Source organism: Podarcis pityusensis (assembly GCF_964106645.2).
Source record: "Podarcis pityusensis genome assembly, chromosome: 3".
Taxonomy (NCBI): Eukaryota; Metazoa; Chordata; class Lepidosauria; order Squamata; family Lacertidae; genus Podarcis; species Podarcis pityusensis.
This window is the reverse complement of record NC_138026.1, coordinates 60,573,714-60,595,176: the sequence shown is the minus strand read 5'-3', so window position 1 is coordinate 60,595,176 and position 21,463 is coordinate 60,573,714. Positions and strand designations below refer to the sequence as shown.

The following is a 21,463-nucleotide window of genomic DNA, read 5'->3' as shown; positions in this document are numbered from 1 at the left end:
CTACCCACAGCCTCTGTTGTGCAACACAAAGCACTATGCCACCCACAGCCTTTGGTACGCAGCCCTGAGAGATGTGCCTCCCTGCCAAAATGCTACAAAGGTGCCAGAACACCCCGAAGAGAAAAAGCCCTGGCAACCCCTAACAAGGAAGGGGAAATATATTCCACCCTTCATTTCAGTGCTGTTTTAAATACAGATGAAAGTAGAAGGGACCAATCCAATTAGGTTACATGTTATGTGCATAAGAACTTCACCTGCTCTTTAACTTATCATATCCTTGAAATGATGACTTTGTGCCAAGTGTGGGAAGGTACACCCATATTGTATGATGCAATAATGTCATATATTGTTGGCACACAACTTCTCATGATTTTGCTGTCAGTCAGTTCTCAGATCCTGAGAAGAGTAATGGATGATATGGGAGTGTGGGCTCGAGACTCCATCCTGGAGGGTGTGGGTATGAAGCAGCACAGAGCCTCCCCCATTTCTATAGGATAATTGGATTCCTTTTGGAAAATTGTATATTGGAGGGTCTGGTGGGGATTCGCTAGGCCTTTTTTTTTAAAAAAAAGAAAAACTGAAAATTGCTGCAGAGATGTGGAGAACTGAATTTCCACTTGGAAAAATGAGATAACTGAAATCGACAGATTCCCCGTTCCCTCCTACTCAGGATATTCGTTAGCATGAAAGAGGAGGTGCCTCATCAGATCACATTGTCCCTGGCCTCAAACCTAGAGCTGGCCCTAGTTGTGGTAGTAGGGTATTATTTCAATTTGATGTGGGAAATAATCTTCTGTTTCAATAGTCACTGCTTTACAACATTTTTAGTACCAATGTTGTACAGTACCAGGACACTACACTTTTACAATCTTGTATGCTTTTTTTATCACCAGGAAGCATTTTTTACCACCGGGAAGTCCCTGCACAATGACTTTGCCAACTCAGAAATGTTTTTGTAAATTTAACTTTTGGTATAATAACAATTTCCTGTATTATACCAATAAATGTATTATATAATATAATTCTATAAAAATGAACCCACTGTTGTACATTTTTTGTTGCATTGCTGAAAGAACAGAAGTTATTAAGCATTCCAAGCCTTTATTTAATCTCCACATTCTTCCCGTTTAAAAAAAGGAAAACTGAATGGGTTGTCTAGAGAAATAAAATTTCTGGTTAGTAAAGCTGCTGAGATCCACCACCCTCTCTTGTGGGGGGAAATTATATCCCTCACCAAATTACATGGCACTAAATCTCACTTTATACTGGAACTGCCCAGCATCAGGTTTGGGCCAGGAATTGAGCACTTGAGAAATGTTAAATCACAGGTTCTTTTAGTGCCTTCAAGTTATAGACCTTCATTTTAAAGAAAATTAAAATGAATGCATTTCCCTGGGATTTTGTAGTGGCTGATATGCAGCAAGTGTTGCTTATTCTATGGTATAAAGAGCATTCAAGAGCTGCAGGAAACTTTAATGCATTCAATATTATTATTAAATTTATACAGCACTATCAATTTGCACCATCTTTTAGAGAGTAACATAATGAAGGCCTACTGGTTGGATTCTTTAATGGCTAAATGGATGTAAATGTTTGAGTCATTTCTAATCATAAATACATAGCGACAGCATCCCTTTGCCATTCCCTGTCCAGAATGTCTTCATTTTATCTGCTTCCTAAGAGAACTTCTCAAAACAGCCAAAATAAATATAAGAGTAAACAGAGTATCATTCATGAAGTTTTGGCTGGACAATGTGCATTGCCTTCCAACCAATTTATTTAAGCAGCTACTGCTGTAGCTAAAGAATATAAGCAGATGGAAGAGGAAACTAAGGAAGAGGAAATGAAGAATCAACCTACAGGTCATGGCAGTAGACCCTTGCTTCTAAACCCAAGTCTGCTCCCGTCATATAAAGGGGCAAGGGGTTCAGTTTTAAGAGTAAAAGGGGGTAAACCAGCAAGGAAGTCCCATTTTCCTTTTCTCTCCACCACCCTCTGCTTGCCTGTCTGCTGCCTGCCACCTGACATCTTTTCACCAACTTGGCTCTACCCTCTAGGACAAAAGTTCCCATTGGGAGGGTATGTAGGGAAGGCAGCATGGACCAGATGATAATTCCACTCTCTTTGCATACGCTTTTTTTTTTTTTTTTTGATATCTGGTCCCTGCACCCTTTGCACATGCAGGGGAAACATGCATTTGTGGCCATCATGGTTAGTTTAAGCCTGAAGCAAGGAAGGTCATTTGCCATGAAGCTAGTGATCAGCCTGCACAGCTTGCTTTTTAATTTCCATGGCAAGGACAAAGGGCAATAAGTGTGGGAGTGCCCGCTCAAGTGAAATGCATGGGCAAGTTCAATAGCAACACCAGAGACCTCACACCTACAAGAGGCCAAGGGGAAGATGTCTTGTATTCGTTTGGTACCCAGATCACTAGATGAATCCACAGCACAACTGCACCAAAGTGATTTCAAGGGATAATTATAAGTACTCCGTATCACAGGACTGATGTTATTCTGTATAGACTCTTTCTTATATTTTAGGCTGCACTATTATCTAAAAAAAATCTTGGCGTTATCATTTTAACTCATCTCTGCTTTCAGTCCGCCTACAGGGTGAAAAATTGCAGCTCTGAAAAAAAGAAATCTGTCTGAGGAGTTAACCGTGTGTTAATGCAAGTGAAGAGCTTTGAGAGCCACTGGTACAGCTCTGAAGTACCATTTCTTAAGGAATGTAACGCAAGGTGGAACCATTAGTAATGACAAGCAACAGCATCAATATTTGCATTTGATTTATTCTTATCGGAACACTAATAGCAACAGCATGCACGGTGCAAATGAAAGATTAAGATTACATACGCCAAGCAATGGGCTTTCAAATAAGAAGGATGTACGGCTGAAAAATCAGAGTGCAGTCACACATAAGCAATAACATAGCCAGGTTATAAAAGTGACAGCCTCTAGATTGTTATAAAAGAGGAGAGAAATGCAAATCCTGCTGCCTGGAACATCATGTTCTTTCGTGTGTCATGGTTATTGTGCCATTTTTAAAACATCTCAGTTCTTACGTACACAAGATAAGATATAATCAGCTGCTCCAGAGCCATACTGCAAGTTTAACATCTCTCCTCTTTTGTGTGAAAATCTATTGGGAATGAGGTAGTGCGTGATGAACACTTTATAATTGCTCTCTATTAGTAATAATTTACATTATATTACAGCTGTCACAGAATGCCAAGATAATTCTGTTCACCCCCCACTCCAATTACTCTTCCTTCTTTTCCTCTTAAGGAGCTTTTCAAGAACTCATGCTTAAAAGGATCCTGTTCCGTGAGTTAGGTTCTCGCCAAAGAGAAGAGCAGAGGCAAAGAAAAGAAAGAAATCAATAAGTGGAAAGAACCTGATTCTTGCAGAACGGATGGATGCTGATCACACCTGACTATGAAGCCTCTTTTTAAAAAAAGTGTTGCTTTGTTTTTTCCAGTTAGAAAATAGACTGTAAGGAGAAAGAATTTCAGCCTGGCACTGCAACTAGTATGGCAAGAGGTGTTTCCAGACTGTCACTATTTTCCAGAAAATCCAGGTTGTATATTTACAGTTGAATTTGAAGGTTTTGCAAAACAAAAATGTTTTCCCCAAAGACTGACCTTTTTGTGATAAGAAAAGTGGTGGGGAACTTGCACTGGAAAGTGTGGGATAATACTTGTTAGATACAACTTAATCTAATCTCTCTGCAAACAAATCAGGATGGATGCTCATGAAACATATCATCTGGAAGCTCCCAAGGGATCATTCTGCACAGGGAAATAAGTGTGTGTCCATTCTTTAAATAAAGCTTATGTTGTCATTTCTGCCACTAAGCTTTTTCCATTTACTTCCTCCTTATGGTGAATTCTAAACACTACTTTGAGGTAGCTGCTATTCCCATAGCCAATGCGCTCTATCCAGGACACTATGGTAAAACCAAAATAGTAGCTCCTATGAGAATGTTTGGCACAAGCCTGGTCATTATTTGGATATGCTTACACTGCATGATTGTAAAACAAGGATATTTGATTCTTTTTCTATAAACTTCTAAGAAGCTAGTGGCTGGGGAGGGCTTGCATCAACCAGTGGAAGAGACTGAACAGAAGGTACTAGGGACTGAAGAGGGTCAGTCTTGTCACATAGAACCAGGTACCACCTTTGCAGATAGAAGCAAACCCACCTACCCTAACAAAGTGAAAACTTGCTAGTTTGACATTCCTGCAAAGCAAGAAAGTATTGAGAGTGACCATGTCTCATCTTTAAAAGCTTGGTGGGAGAGATGGGGAAACTTGTTGGGACATCTCTGTCACTGCTGTCCACTTCTGAACTTATTGCCCTGCTCATAAGCTCCTGGGCACTGTGTCTGCTATTGTATCTGCTACTTAGCCTGAACCACTACTGGCCACTTCTCTTACCTAGGCAGTTATCTTTCCACAAGGGCCAACATTGATGCCGAAATCCAGCATCGCCTGAGCTCTGTGAGTGTGGCTTACTCCCGATTGAAGTGCAGAGTGTTCGAGAACCAGGACATTTGCAGAGAAACCAAAATGCTTATAAACTCCATCTCCAACTCCTCGAAAGATTCCCTCAACGGTGTCTCTAAAAATTTTTACACATCACTTGGAAAGACAGGCGAACTAATATCAGTGTATTGGAAGAAGCAAAGATCACCAGTGTTGAAGCAATGATTCTTCAACATCAACTTCATTGGACTGGTCATGTTGTGCGTATGCCTGATGATCGTCTTCCAAAGCAACTACTCTATTCCGAACTTAAAAATGGAAAGCGTAATGCTGGTGGTCAACAAAAGAGGTTTAAAGACTGTCTCAAGGCAAATCTAAAAAAATGTAGTATAAACACTGACAACTGGGAAACACTGGCCTGCGAGCACTCCAGTTGGAGAGCAGCCTTTACCAAAGGTGTCATGGGCTTTGAAGACGCTCGAACTCAGGACACAAGGGAGAAACGTGCTAAGAGAAAGGCACACTTGGCAAATCCACACCGTGATCAACTCCCACCCGGAAACCAAGGAAGGACGTATGGGTCCAGAATTGGCCTCCACAATCACTTATGGACTCATTGTTAAAACCGTGTTTATGGAAGACAATCTTACTTGGCTACGAGTGATCACCAAAGAAGAAGAAGAATAAAGAATTTCTTTACTTACAAGTAAAAGCCTCTATCTGCATGTTCTGGATAGGAGCCAGGACAGGTATAACAGAAGCCCATTTAATTCTTCCATAACTTGAAAATACGTTTTTGTTCTCTAGATTTTATTTTAAAAAACCACTTAGAACGATCTTAAGTTACGTCTGTGATAGAAAATGGGTCCATCTTGAAACAATTTCAGACAGGAAGATAGCACTGGTTAGTGAGTGCATAGTAGCAACCTATTTTAACTCTGGTCCATAAGAAAAATGTTTTAAAGCCTGGGTGGTCCTTAGGTGGCTCATTCTCAGCTAATAGCATGAGCAAGGCTGAACACAAACTTGCTGTGTTTGATAGACAAAACTTCTACCTAAGGATAATTAAGGCCTCTCAAAGCCGATACATCTTTAAGTGGGAGAGAAACACAGGATAAAATAGACATTTAGCAGCAAGATCCCTATCGCTTATCAAGTTGTCATTTTCTTTTTTATTCTTCTTGTCAAAAACTGTTTATTTCAGATGCATGCATTGCTGAACAAAACCTCCAAGCTCTAATCTTTCTTTAAGATAAATAGAACAGGCCCATTTTAGATAACTGAAGGAATTCTTTATTTGTGTCCAGCATGATGGATTTAACAAAATCACTACAAAGCATGGTACACAAATAAATCAATCCACCGATTCAATCAACTGTAGCAACATTTACCACATGGAGATATTGAGGCAATTCTTGTTGGCAAGCAAAACTTTTATTTCTAATCTTAACAGCCCTTGTTACTGAGCCTTTTTGTTCTCCTAAGAGATTTTAATTTGCCTTTGCTTCATACACTCAACATACGTGTGCAATTACCATAGAGGAACATCCCCATATTAGCTGCAGACTTTTTCCTAAGCGGATGTATGTTTACTATGATGTATGTGGTGGGTGTATTTGGGTGTGTTTGTTTTTCTGTCTCTAGTTTTCTCCCTTGCACTTTTTTTGATTGTTCTGTCATTAGCTACAAACATGGCTTGTTAATTCCAAAGACATTTAATTCGCATTTCCTTTCAAGATTTTCTTCAGTCTTTTGTGAGCCACATTGGGTGCCTCATATTAGGGTATAAAGGCAAACTATAAATGATTTTTCAATGAATACATATGTATATGATTTGTCAGTCACAGGATGTACATTCAGATTAACAGAAAAGGAAATGGTGTGTCAAAACTGAACCAAGCACGAGAAATTCTACTGCAAAGAGCTCCTTTGAAACATCGTACCTTTTACAGAGCTATTTTCTTTTTCATAGGATGCAAGATTGGGAGTTGTACAAAAATGATATTTCGAAGTATTTTCAATATTATTTAATGCATTGTATATATAGTAGTATTTTAACTACAGAACCATGTGAAGTTCAAGATTTGAGGAAGATCTAATTCATTTCCTTTGAAAACACACACACACACACACACACACACACACACACTTCTGCTTTTCAAGCTATGCAAAAAATAATTAATAGCGTTTTAAAGGTAATATCTTTTTTTCCTTTACCCCCACAGCGAAGCACATTCTTTCTTATATCAAAGGAATGCTTGCAATTTTGTGGTATTATGAAAACCCCAATTAGTGATCCACAAGATGTGTTGAAAAACAGTGCCTAAGGTGTTACAGACATTTAGTGGCTGACTTCCAGAGGCCTGAAAAATGTCTCTCTTGAAAGAAATGTTAAGAATTGAATCATTGCAGTCTGGCTGGGAAATGCTGTTAGAAATAATTCCTCCAACAGTTAATAAAAGCCTTTCTGTAGGGGAGGGTACAATATCCTCTGTGTACCAACAGGATACAGGAGGTGAAAAGACAGCCATGCTTCCTTTCGTAGTGCAAAGGCTTGCTACTAAGTGAGGTGCTGTTTACTATGATAGTCTGTCTCACTGAATGGAAAGTATTTCAGGTTGTTGATTAACAGTCTCTTTTTAACTACTGGACAATGTTGGTTGCTAAATTATCTATTAATTTGACAAGTCTGTCCAGTAAGCAGGAGTCTTTGATAGAGTGGTTGTGAACAGTCACTGAACTTATTTACATCTATTTAAATTTCAGTTGAACTTCTCTCCTTTTTTCTTTTTTCTTTTGCATTTCTTGGTGTTTGACTCCCACAGTTTATTTCTCTGCTCTGCCCACCTGAATTCAACTCTTTATTTGTAGTGCAGATGACATTGGATGGCATTCAACTAAGTAAATGTGTGAGCAGAATGACTTCTTCCACAATGGGACTTGTCTCCCTCTCCTTCCCTTGTGTGTGCCCTGTAACCATCCCCAAATCTGCTCTGGATGATTGGGGGAGGTGGAGTAGTCCCACTGTGTAAGTGGAAGTCATTGCTACGCCTTTTATGCCTTCCTCTCATTCCAATTTTAAATATTTGAATCTTAATTTACATGGGTGTTTAAAGTGACACACACATAAGAACTGAGGTTAAAACAAATCTCAATAAATGTATTTACCACAGCTTCTAAACTGACAACAGAAGGCCAAAGTTACAATTAAACCAGAGTAAGTGGGATATTCACTTTTCATAGAAGTCAACTATTTTGGATTTATTCTGGTCTATATTTATACACATCCTTCACTTATCCAAAGTGCTCTCTAATATATATAGTTTTGTTGCAACAGCAATCTACATGTCTAGTTTTTAGCCATCTCCCCCACCCCCCACTCTGGAATTATACATTGCAGTGAGGGAAGCCGCCACTGTGATCCTAAATAATGTGGATTTTGTTATGGGCTTTATTTCAAGTTCCTGTTAGTTCTGGAAAGATGCCACTCCAGCTCAAATCTTTGCTGCCTAAAGTTGGCAATGTTGTCTAGAGAGAGAAGGGAGGCCCACAGCTGCAAGGAAAACAAGAATGTGCCTTCTGATTCCACATTCACAAATCTGATTAATTCTGCATAATTGTAGTACTGAAGCCTTGGGAGCCATGAGTGAGTGAGTGCCTGTCTCCTGGTTTGCTTCTTGCTAAAGCTCTGGAATGTGAATGAACTACACAACAAGACAGCAGCACCAGGCCACCTTAGATCCATATGGAAGATTGTTACCTGTGACACATCAACAGAGTTCACTCCATAGAACTTCATAAAACAGACCAGAGTTTATTTATCGTTCCTTTCAAGTGGTCTGGGGAGCTTTCATTTGCTGAACCTCTCAGAAAATGTGCAATCTACCATCCGCTTGTGTAAACCACAGAACTGTTCAGATGTGTATCATCTCATGCTCTCAACTGATTCCCCCCCGCCGCCGCCCCCCGCCACACTTGTTGCATTATTTCCAAGGTTAACTTCAATTTCTTCTCCACAAAGAAACCGAAACGAAAGCTAAATGAAACCTCATGTGAACCATGTGTCTAAATGGATTGAACCAGCTTCTGGTTTTGTAAACAAAAACAAATATGATAATGATGTCATAAGTCATAAGTCACTGACTCTATAAAAGGCATCTTTGGTGAACTTCTCTGGTTAAGGAAGGAAAATGGAAAACATATTAGCCAGGATTCCTTCTAATATGCTGCCCACAAGTGTCATCAGAATGTTCCTTCCTCTCTGGTTTACAGAACCGCCCAGTTACTGAATTATGAAGTACTACATAGCATCAAACTATATAAAATAACCTTTATTTTTCTAATAGTATTCATAGGCATTCCCAACTGGTTTTAATAATAATAATAATAATAATAATAATAGTTGTTGTTGTTATTACTGTTGTTTTTATTATTTTATTAATTACCTTCTACCCAAGTATCTCAAGATGATATGCAAACAACAACGCACACATACAGACACTTATTTACCTCCAAACAATACAAAATAGACACCCGTGGCAGAGACCCAGAGCTGGGAAAGCCTGTCACAGCAAGTTGTTTTTGGAAAAAGAAGAGTGTGGGAGCCTATTGAATGTATTGGATCAGAATGTGGTTGTTGTTCTACTGCAAGACTTGAAGGCTAATCTAGCCGGCATTTAGACTGATAATTTTAAAGATAAATGTTCAATAAATAAAATATTTAGCATGCGCTTGGATTACTCAGTTCAGTCAGCACTTGGGCAGTATACTTTAGCTGTCCAATTGTGACTGGTTTCTATTAGACAGGCAGAGACAAACACAACATTTTAATGATTCACAAAGTTTGAGTTATGGCTGGAATCTGCATTTTTTAATCTTAGATTTCTGCCAATTGATTTTTTATGATTAATACTGTTCATGATGTTGTACATAAACAGTGTGCTTTTTCATATGTGCATGTGAGGCCATCTAAATATAGAGTATGTATCCCCCCCCCCCAATACAGTAATTTGACCTTGCCCAAACCATAAAGTTTCTCAGTGCTCCACTGTAAAGCCAGACCTAAGCACATTTTGGGGTACACAGTGCCTACAGAAATATTAGCGAAAGGCTTGTGAGGTCTATGTGGCCAACTTGGTCAAGAAGCACGAACATTTAATTAACAATGAGTGTTTTGCACTTTTGTTATCCAACTTGCAGCATATAATTACAAAACTCTGTTAAGTAAGCCTTTACCCTACTTTGTCATGCAGAACGTATGTGCCTAAAAGTATGTGACCAGAAAAATAAAGTATGGTCAGAAAAATAAAGACATTCATTATACCATTAAATCAAAGACAGAATTTAGGTAAGCATACAAAACTGAATTTTAGTTGTGAGTATATTCAGTACTCAATGATAAATCTGAACTTAATAGCATTTTCCAGCTGTAGATGCAAGGCAATCTAATTAAACCAGATTCTGATAACATATTTTTGTCCCTATATGACAAGAAAACGAATAATCAGGCGAAAACAAATAATCAGGCTGTCAATCAGGATCATAATTACTATATAGACAGTACTTGTTATTGTACTAAAATTTAATACACACAACCTAATTAGATGGCTATCAGTCAAGTATGTGGACATTGGAAACAATGGAAATAAAATCAGCTCTTTCAGATGGGCATATCTTCATAGCCATCAGTTAGACAATATTCTCTAGGCCCTGCTGGAGTACCTATGAAAAACTGGCAAGTAACCTCTTGACAGTGACTCCCATGAAGCAAAAGCAAATAGTGCAGACAAGCAAATGAGTGTTTTGGTAGCTACTCCAAAGCTTTGAGCCTCCTCTATTCCAGTGGTTCATGAAAACATAGGGTGAGGTATTTTAGAAGTTGCCCTCATGGCAGCAGTTCCATGGAAGATGTGTGTGTGCAATATACAGAAACAACCTATTACATCATTTCACCAAACCACATGGTGGCATGGTGTGGAGACATGCAATGGAGAGGCACTGCTGGGTTGCTTCCAGGTAAGAGAGGATAAGATGTGAATTAGCTTTTCAATCATTTTCTGATAGTGTTGCAAGATCCTTGACTCCAGCCAAGCATAGAGGCTAGGGATGGGAGGCAACAGGTTGTTTTTTTAAAAAAAGAACTTCTATTAAGTGTGTGCGTGTGTAGGAGAATATGCAATAAAGAGGGTGTTTGGTTGGTTGGTTGGTTGGTTGGTTTAGAAAAATACAGGCATCCTAAAGTTTGACTGATGTTTATTCCAACCAGCTTAACCAATCAACTTCTTTGTTTTAATTGGCTAAACAATTTCACTCAGTCATCTGATAGAAAGCCACAGTTCTTTGTGTTCACCTATTTGTTGGGAAACATTTGTGTACTGGAGTTGTTAAAAGATCTACAGGAAAAGGGAGAGGCTATTGAGATGTTTCACTTCCTGAAGGCATCTGAGAAGTAAGTACACACTTATACACCCTCATTATACATAAAAGCATTTGAAGTGACTGCGTGTCCCTCCTGTTGTGGATGCAGAGATCTGCCAAGCATTTTAATATGAAGGAAGGAAACAGAGGGAGATGTATGGTTTTCATGAAGGCAGAGAATTCACACTGACAATTGCTGTACAGTAGAATAAACCTACCATATTTAACTGAACAATGAGTAATTCCTGTTGTGTTTAAAAATATAGAACAAAATCCTGCTCCATTATATTGGGTCCAGCCCAGTGAAATTCTGCTTTAAACAACCAGTGAAGAGTTCATCCATGTTGTATTTTGTAATGTGAGGTAGTTTTCTTTGATGTGCCAGAGAACTGTTCTTATGCTCTTAGTTTGTGATTCCACACCCTAATAAGTGACGTACATGAAGTGATAGCTGACAGCAGGGTTAGGTTTACCTCCTGTGGATATCCTGTCGTGCAACTGTTTTGGAAGCCCATAGCCCTCTTTCTTCCCCTTTCCATTCTGGAGAAACAGTGAGGAGTAATGCTGGTCATGATGCTTATATTCCTTCAGAGGAATAATGATCACGGTCCTTCATTTTACAGTTACTCATTTCAGAATCAAACATAATGTTCCACAGTGCCTCAGTCACAGCTAGAAAAAGTTGTTTCCATGGTACTGAGAAACAGCTCTGCACATTGCATTTCTTAGCATGCTGCATGCTTTTACGCAACCAACCAAAATGTATTACTGCATAACTCTAAACAGCCCACTGTGGGTTTGATCACTCTAGTGTGAAACTGGATTGTGTGTGTGTACCAAATGACTGCTGCAAGTACTAATCAACATATCCTAAAATGGTTGTATATCTATATCCTGAGATGCCGTAAAATACTTGTGCTTAGAGGCGGATATAGAAATAGTGAGAGAGAAAATCCCCGTACTAGCACAGTACAAACAAGTGTGTTGTGGTGGTGCTAGTACCTGACTCCAGTCTAGCTGGGGGAGTAAAGGCAACCATTGGCATAGTTTCATCTGTACAGATACTTATTCCAGCAATTGGGTGCTGCTCCAAGATGACATGGATTAATACCCTGATCTAAAGCATATTGTTTGGAAGAAACTGCCAACAATTTCAGTGTAACTTTCAGGCATGTAACTGTGCATATGTAAACCACCTAAATCCAAGTCATTATGGGCAGGAGTCACCGAAACCACTTCTAATGCTTGCACAACAGGGCTTTCCCTTCCTCTCTTCCTCCTGAATGCCCAAAATTGGCTTGGGAGGTTGTCAGTTGAACTTCCAGAACAGCACGCAAGGGGAGGAGAAAAGTGATGATGCCATCCAGCAAACTGTAATGCTTACAGAGATGAAATGTTCAGAGGGAGTGTGATGTTGAATTACACCCTGTGGCTTTAAATGGGTTTTTAGAAATCTTTATACCACCCTATACCCATAGATCTCAGGGCAGTTCACAACATAAAATATGACTGTACGCACTTTGGATTTATAGTAATGTAATTGGCTAGATGCTGATCTTCTCTAATCTTGGTCTCAACACCTTGAAACACCTTTCTTTAGTTATTCCCCTTCACCCTGGGATTTTATGCCTGCAAATGTCAGAAGAGTGGCCACAATAATCTGCTGCGTTAAAATGACCTTGCCTTTTTGCAGATACAGATGTCACTGGCGAAGTGGTTGGCAGGAGAAAAGACAGAGTATGATATAGTGAGGAAAGGTAGGTTGGTGAGGAAAGATGTGTTGAGAGAATGAGAACAGCAGATACAGTGGTGCCTCGCAAGACGAAATTAATCCGTTCTGCGAGTGTCTTCGTCTAGCGGTTTTTTCGTCTTGCGAAGCAACCCTATTAACGGCTTAACGGATTAGCGCTATTAGCGGTTTAGCGGCTATTAAAGGCTTATCAGTTTAGTGGATTAGCTGCTAAAAGGCTATTAAAGGCTTAGCGGCTTAGATAAAGGGGGGGGAGTGAAAAAAAAATCTCAAGACTCGCAAGACATTTTCGTCTTGCGAAGCAAGCCCATAGGGAAATTCGTCCTGCGAAACAACTCAAAAACGGAAAACCCTTTCGTCTAGCGGGTTTTCCGTCTTGCGAGGCATTCGTCTTGCGGGGCACCACTGTAATTGTTTAATGCTTTTCTTAAAAAAGAAAACACCTCAAAAACAATCAATGTCTTCACAGGTCTGGATATTTCTCAGCCTGCCCAACAGTAATCAGTAAATAATGAAGATGAAAGCAGTTCATAAACTATACCAATTAATCATTGAATAATTTGTTGAAGGGATTTGATGGTTCTTGAGATATACCAGTTAAATGTTGGAAATGTGTCTGCTATGATGCTAGTTTTCTACATTCCCAGACTAGGCAGGGTGAATGCAATCTTTTCCCAGTAAGTGACTGAAACAAGGATGGTATTTGGCCATTAACCAGAGGCACTTGGTTGCCCTTGGAAACTCCTGATTAATGTCACATTTTAGAAATCTTTTCCCACTGGTCCCTTTTCTGACATTTACTGAAACATATGTACACTATATACACATTTGTGTTTCCACAGAATACACTAACTGCACTTTTTATATACACAGATACACATTCCTGGCAGACATACGAGAGCCATTAGGAGCCCTGGAGACAACCATGTTCTACTGAATTCACAGGGGGAGCTTTTCTCTAGCTATAGCAAGTAGATGACAATATTGTTTTTCCTGTCTTAGTAGCTTTTCCAGTATTTTCCAGCCTCCCTTGCTCACAACATGTGGCCGGTACAGCATTACCTCATGCCCCTCTGGCCATGGTCCATTCCTCTGAATATTGAACTGCTAATTGCCCCACAAAACTTCAAAATCCCTTTCAATTTGCCCTATTCCCTTTCCAGCCAAAATGCTTTAGAAATCATGCATAGCCTGGTCTCTTTCCTTTACCCAAAATAACCTCTTTGGAAAGACTTCTAATTTAGTGTCCTTTCAATATAAGTTGTTCCCAGCCTGCAAAATAAAGTATGTAGTGCTTTTTCTCTGGAGGCCGACATGATTTCCTCCTTTTACCATCCCTGCTTTATTAAAAAATATAAAAGCCCAATATTTAATCCCTCCGTGTTGATTACTAATGCTGAAACGCAGCTGCTTGGCTACAGCCACCTAGCCAATCATTCCCTCCACAGTCACCACAATATCATGTGGACCAGAAGTTATCCTGCCAAAAACAATACATATACTCCCTAACTCAGCCTGTACCCTCCAAAGATACACTTTGTCTTTATGATTCAATCAGAAGTGTAGAAAAGTGTTCATGTTGACCTCAATCCTCTTTGAATGATAGCCTGTGGGTTCCTACCATGGGGTTACTGTGTGCTCCTGGTATACCTTCACCCATACAGTCCTAATATTCCTTTCTGGATCAAAAGTATTGCGTGACCAGTATGGCATCTGTATGCTATAACATGATGTTGGCTGTTAGCTTATTGCAGCCCTTTTCTGTACACTATGTACTTGCTGCTTGTACGGTAAGCATGCTAAAGAAAGAAAGAAAGGAAAGAAGCTTCTCTGGATTTCCACAAACTTTCCAAAACTTGTATTAGTTTAGGGAAGGTTTTTTTTTTTTTTTTAATGACTGCTGTTTTAATGTATTTTTAATCTCCTGTTGGAAGCCGCCCAGAATGACTGCGGAAACCCAGCCAGATGGGCGGGGTATAAGTAATAAATTATATATATATATATAAAAATCCAAGATGAGATAGTGGCCCCGATTTATAAAGATATGCATAGGGCTTTCTCTAGGAAGATGTACAGGACCACAATTCTTTTCTATGGCTTTAAAATTTGAACATTGATGAAGTCAGTACAGCAAGTAGAAAGTTAACAGAAGAATCACTTTTGTACTTTTCCCTTCCACCTGCCCATTTTTTTATGGTGGCCTTTCCTATACTGCACTTTGAGATATTCACATTGATGAATAGGTTTTTTTATTGCATTATCATAAGTGCAAGTTAGTACATCAAATGGTCAGTACAGAGTGTTTTTAAGTGCCAGATACCCACTGTGCAAGGAAACCTAATGTGCATAAAAGTTCAGGCAGATAATCCGTATTCTACGAATATAGACCAATCTGCTCATTTTTCTTTCTTAGTTTTCCAGTCTTAGGTTTGCCACACTTCAATATCAGTTTGCAATTTCTTTTTTAAAAAAGGAACATCATGAAAATTAGGCAGCATATTAGTGCTAATTTCTCCTCGTATACACTTTTTATAAGCACTTTCCCCAATATAATGCATTTATGCATTTTATTTTCACTACTATGTATATGTCTATGCACACTTTCCCCTAATAAACACCTTTTTGTTCAGAATTTTTTGTTGGAGTATTGTTTTCCAAAATTCAGAGAAGTGGGAATTTCAAAGGATAGCTATGTTTCGATGCCCATATTGTTTCAGGAAATGTGAATTAGGTATGTTCACATTAAGCTGCGAAATAAACTGAATTTGTCCCCCATTCCTCCCTTATACATAAACATTAACAACTGAAAAGTTCAATCAAAACTCAGTCAAGTGTAATCAGCTTTGATACAAATAATCAAGACAAGAACTCTAACCCAAAGAATGTTACTGCCCTATTTTGAAGACAGACACAGAACAAATGTCTGAAAATGACTGATTATAATAAAAGTATCTTCTTGATCTTACCAACATGTATTGCTAAAAGAAATGGACCTATACTGACATTTTCATACTATATGAAGATGCAGAGTAAATTAGGATCACAGTAACTGCCAATTGAATATTTTGTCTAAATAACACAGATGTATTTTTTGTTGACTTATTTGAATCACCATTTATAAATATACCAAATGGCCTCCTAAAGTAACATTTTTAAAGAAGTCAAATATCATCAATCAGATTTGGCTGAAAACATGCAAGAGGGAAAACACATTTAAAATATTTGCAAGACTTTACTAGCTAGGCACTAAAGGTGGCATCTTCAAAAGTTCACAAACTACTTTCAAAAGAAGTATCTGAAGAAGTGTGCATGCACACGAAAGCTCGTACCAACAGCAAGTTTAGTTGGTCTCTAAGGTGCTACTGGAAGGATTTTTTTTATTTTGTTTCGACTACTTTCAAAAAGTAACTTTGATTCCACTTCAAAGTTCAGTTTCAACTTTTACCCCACTCTTAGGTTCAGGAGAGCAAAAACATTTATAAACAAGTCATAAAGATAATTCGGGTAGAATTCAGGCGAAGTTAAGCACTTTAAACACCCCCTGATTTCATTGGAAAAACACTTTAGCACATTCATAAATATATGCACTGTGTTAAAATTAGTGGGTTTTGAAACTTTTGTTTGTTTATTTAAAAAATTATTATTTCCCTCACTCATTCCCTTTTGAACTTGGGCTGGAGGAGCTAACAAGCTTTCAAAGCTGGCTTTCAAACCCACCAAGACTGCATCTATACGGTCCCCAAACCTAGGAAACTTTTTTTTAAAGCATATTCATTAATGATGATACATGCAGAACTGTTAGGTTTTTTCATGGATGATTGCATTTAGGGAGTACGTAAGTCTCCAGCATACTGCTCCAAATTATTTAAGTAAGTTAACAAGTTAGCACTAAATCACAATCTTGTTGCTCCTAGATGACTATTCTGAACACATCTTCCCAGAATCAAGTCCCAGTGAGTTCAATGGGGTCTATCCCCAGCTAAGTATAGAACTGCACCTTAAATACCTAAATAATAATAATAATAATAATAATAATAATACAATTTTTCTTAAGTGTATTCTCACATAAGCAACATTAAGCTCATGTACTACATATACATAATTTATTGGTAAAAGCAACACATTATGTAAAATGCCATTTGTCAGCTTTGACTTTTCCAAGACTATCAGAAACGTCCCTGCACAACAAAAGAACTGTATAACATTTTCAGTTTACCTGGCAAAATATTTGGACCATCGCTGCTGTCCAGAACGCTTCTCTGCTTTGTCCCCCGAAGCTCACTTTTTGATTTCCAAATGAGCTTTACCATTCTGAACATCTCAGGCAACTCCCAACCTAGGATCCCCTGCTGACGAAAGGGCAGGCTGCCCGTGGACAAGGGCATCAGATCTCCCTCAGTCCCCCACCGCCTACCCATGTCCGACACGTTGAAAAACCTATTCAGCAAAGGCATCCTCAAAACACAAGGCTGCAGCTACTGGAGAGGAAAACTCCTTTGGCTCCAGGAGAAAATATAAAAAACAAAACAAGCTGCACATCACTGATCCAGTGTACAGAGAAGGCTCCTCTTACGCTGGCAGCAGCCTTGTAACTCCTGAAGCTGAATTGGCCAAAACTCCCTGGAGAAATGTACCTTTCAAAGCTCCCCAGTCGGGAGTGTTCTGGAACTGTTCCTTCTCGTATACATGCAAATATTGTCCTCGCCCTTTCCCTCCTCCTCTCTCAAGTTTTGAGCTAACTGCACTTGATTAATCCCGGTTTACTGCTGGAACTATAAAGGAGAATACAACCGAGGAGATATTTCTTTTCTCCCCCCCCTCCCCGTTTTACCCTCTGAGAGCTCTGACTATAAGCCACATGCAAACAAAGGTACTAGCAAATACACCCACAGGGGAAAAAATTATTTACCAGTTCTGCAATAATTAGGCACTATAATGTGAACTGCATCTGGCTTCAAACACAAGAACTTTGTCAAGTTATGTTCTGTACTGAGGGACAGAGACAGACAGAGAAAGCCTGAGTAGCCTAGCAAAGCCATCTGAAATTTACCTCACTCTGGCTGGACTTGCCCTTAGGGCCATTTCCCCTGATCTGCTAATGACTACCTTCTGGTGTCGATATTAAGAAGGCTGTATTTGAATTTATCTGCAAAATAATCCAATTAGCGTAAGCTTCCCAACCCCCCCTTTCCTCTTCCCAGTTGTTTGGTTTTCAATCTCAGCAAATCCGAGGAGCAGACTATTAATCAAGGCACTTTGTAACCTCAGCCGCCCTTCAGATGGACAGGAAATAACACTGATTCACATTCCAGAATGAACTGTGAATGAGATGAATCAGGAAAGCAGTAAGATCCAGAGATGGCGTAATAACTAACAGAACAGCTCTGGGTTTGTTCTGAATTTGAAATTTTGTTTTTTAAAAAGAAAAATAATTATTAAAAGAGCGGACATTGGTGGTCTTGGTAGACTGTCAGGTGAAAAATCAAGATGTTGAAATTAAACTCATTTCCATTTAGAGCTGCCCCCCCCCCAAATCTTTAGCTCCCTCACTGTACAGTTTGCCCTGACTGAAGCAGCAAGTTCATATGAGGACATCTGTTGGTGTGGGCTAATAGATTCTACAAAGAATTCAATAGTTCCTCATTATTCACCTTTGAAGACAACACCAAAGACATCCTTCTCACTGCTCTTCAGGCCCTTGTGCCATCCACAGAAACAGAGGGCCCTTCATTTCAAGTGTTTTCAACAAACAAGAGTGACTAATGTTTGTACTGATGTGCACTAGTAAGTATGTTTTGGTGTACAAAGTGCCTTCTAATTCCTAAATACTTCATTTCTGCTCTCTCTTTTTAAAATTTACTTGCTTCTTTAAGAATAGCAGCTGTTCTAAGCTACCGAAGCAGGAAAAAACAAAATAAATCACCAACAAATTTAACATTACATGCCAAGTCAGAAGGGATTTTTTTTTTATCTGCAACAGAGAACACAGAGAGCATGATATAGCAGGTTGAGATTTGCACTGGGGAGACCCAAGTTTAAATCAATGCTCGCTATGAAGTACATTGATTGACTTTAGGCAGCGAAGTATCTCTTGACTTCTGTTCCTTCATATGGTTGATTGTGAGAATAAAGTAGGACAAAGCCATGTATGCTACCCTGAGTTCCTTGGAGGAAGGGTGGGATGCAGATGTGTTGGTAGAGCTGCAATCCAGAACACTTACTAGGTTGTAAGCCCCACTGAAGCCAGTAGGACTTAGATCAGAGTAAACACATATGGGGTTGCAGTGTTTAAGTAATTAATATGTTTGCATGATGGCTAAGGAGACAATTATTTGAACTTCTCCACAAGAAAAGTTAGACAAGACATGGAAGATGATTTTTAAGAACACTGAAATCAGTTTGAGAGAGGTATTGTCTTCAAAGTGCACACACATACCGGTATTTCTTTTTCTCACTGTCATCTCTGATTTTGTTTTGCATGCTTTTCTAGGTTTACCTACAAAAGCACATAAAACCTGTTTACTAGAGGCTAAAGTTATATGATTGTAGAAACCACTTTCAGCATTCTGGGGAGAGGAACTATTCTTTTCCCCCCTTTAAATTTCAAGTACTTCTGCCTTTTCTGCACAGTTTTACAACAAGCAAAATTTAATTTCAGCTTAATTTTTGTTTTCATTCCAGCCTAAAATTAAGCATATTGTCCTTTTCTAGAAAGGAAAATCTACTTGCAGATAAACAGGATTTTCATTCTCAGAAGAAGAAACAGAGCGGGGTGAATTTTAACATCCTTAGGTTTTAAAAAACGGAACATACAAGGTTATCCTGCTGGTGCCAAAATCATCAGAAGCAGCAGCATGATACTTCCACTGTCCTAAAATCCTTTGCCATGTTTACCTTAAAGTGTTTCCACCTCAAACAGAGGACGGCTGTATTATTAAAGAGTTTCTCAAATGTTCTCTAATCTGCTGTGCTACAAAAATTATTTCTCAACTCTGCTGTCGTTATAGTAAGCACTTCAATGTCACAGTTGCACCAAGAGCAAAGTTCTTCTTAAGTATTATACCATTGTTGTTGCAATTATATTATTTTCCAGTAGTAGTTAGCACCAGGATATCCTGACCCTTAGAACAAAGGGGTTAAGAAGAAAGAAAACAAAGACATTCTGTAGGATTCCAGATGCACTGATCCATTCATAAAAAAAAACATGGCTGTAAGCCTGTTATGTCCCAGACAGATAGAATTCCAGCTGTGATATATGTGTGTGTGTGTGTGTGTGTGTGTGTGTGTGTGTCAGTATTAACAACTCTGTCTGCTTCTGACCCCCCCTCTCCCCGTCAGGTTAGCCCTGATAGACCTGTAACAATTTTACTTGCTGTGGTGCACTGAAATAAACCACCTGGCATGCCCAGACGTCCCTCACTTCTTCAAGCAGTCATCTATGGGAGAGGCGGCAAAGTAACAATGGTGTCCCCCAGTGGGGATGGGGGTGAAGTTGAAGCAGCTTTGGGTTGTCAGCAGTAGGTCCACAGGTGTGCAGGTATGAATAAACTGTGAACTCTCCCAACGTAACTGTCACCTTACTCTGCCACATCCTTATCCCAGTGAGCAGCAGCAGCAGCACTGTTCCTGCCCCCTTCCCAATGCCTACTGTTGCTGACTTCTTCCCTGGTGAGACCCTGCTTGCTGGGTCCACCCAATGCTGCTGATTCAAGCATGTTGCAGACTACATCACCATGAGGTATGTGAAGATGGTGGAAATCTCTCATATACTCTACCTATGATTGGAGCTGGCCAAAAACCACACTTGGAGGCCAAAAGCTGATCTGTGATGATTTCAGTGCATAATGTGAGTGTGTTGCATGGTCCACGGCTGGAAGGCTGAGCAGAGATCTTTGACTGAAACTGTCATGTGAAAAGACCCCACCAAACAGCAGTAAAGTCACCTATGCAGCTACTGCCTAACATGTGACCAGATCTCCATGAATGGAAGCACTTTTTTGAATGTTGTCTGTGAACAGGAAGATATGAGTGGCTTCTGTGAGAAACCAGGAATATGAGAGCTCACTTTTAAATACAAATAGGAGGAAAAATAACCCCTACTTTAGATAATCATGGGAAGTCACATCTTTTTACACCACTTAGCCACTGATAACAATATTTTTTAAAACCGGGGGCAGGGGGAAGCTTGAAATATCCAGACTCTCTGTATGAATATTGGACACTTTGAGAAGAAGCTCTGCTGAATTTGCCACTCAAGCCACTAGAAACTATGCTAAGAAGATCCTGGAATAACAACAACAACAGCAACAACAATTTATTTATACCCCGCCCATCTGGCTGGGCTTCCACAGCCACTCTGGAAAGTTTCCAAAAAAATATTAAAATACTGTAATATATCAAACATTAAAAGCTTCCCTAAACAGGGCTGCCTTCAGATGTCTTCTAAAAGTCTGGTAGTTGTTATTCTCTTTGACATCTGGTGGGAGGGCATTCCACAGGGCGGATGCCACTACCGAGAAGGCCCTCTGCCTGGTACCCTGTAACTTAGTTTCTCGCAGTGAGGAACCGCCAGAAGGCCTTCGGTGCTAGACCTCAGTGTCCGGGTAGAACGATGGGGTAGAGACGCTCCTTCAGATATAGTGGACCGAGGCCGTTTAGGGCTTTAAAGGTCAGCACCAACACTTTGAATTGTGCTCGGAAACATACTGGGAGCCAATGTAGGTCTTTCAAGACCGGTGTTATGTGGTCTCGGCGACCGCTCCCGGTCACCAGTCTAGCTGCCGTGTTCTGGATTAGTTGTAGTTTCTGGG

At 39.5% G+C, this 21,463-nt stretch overlaps 1 protein-coding gene across 4 annotated transcripts in view; it reads right to left on the bottom strand.

Moving 5' to 3' along the window:
- Positions 1 to 21,463, bottom strand: part of PDE7B (phosphodiesterase 7B) — a 162,228-nt gene that overhangs the window by 48,202 nt on the left and 92,563 nt on the right. The window contains exons 1-2 of one of the 4 annotated variants that reach the window (XM_080999694.1): positions 17,704 to 17,750; positions 16,870 to 17,018 (exon numbers count right to left, since the gene is read on the bottom strand). The exons of 2 other annotated variants lie outside the window; for them this stretch is intronic. In XM_080999694.1, the coding sequence (XP_080855820.1) occupies positions 16,870 to 17,018; positions 17,704 to 17,735 (181 nt within the window). In that variant the 5' untranslated portion in view covers positions 17,736 to 17,750. Of the gene's footprint in view, positions 1 to 16,869; positions 17,758 to 21,463 lie in introns of those variants that run through there. One more of the 4 variants, XM_080999693.1, reaches the window with a different exon arrangement.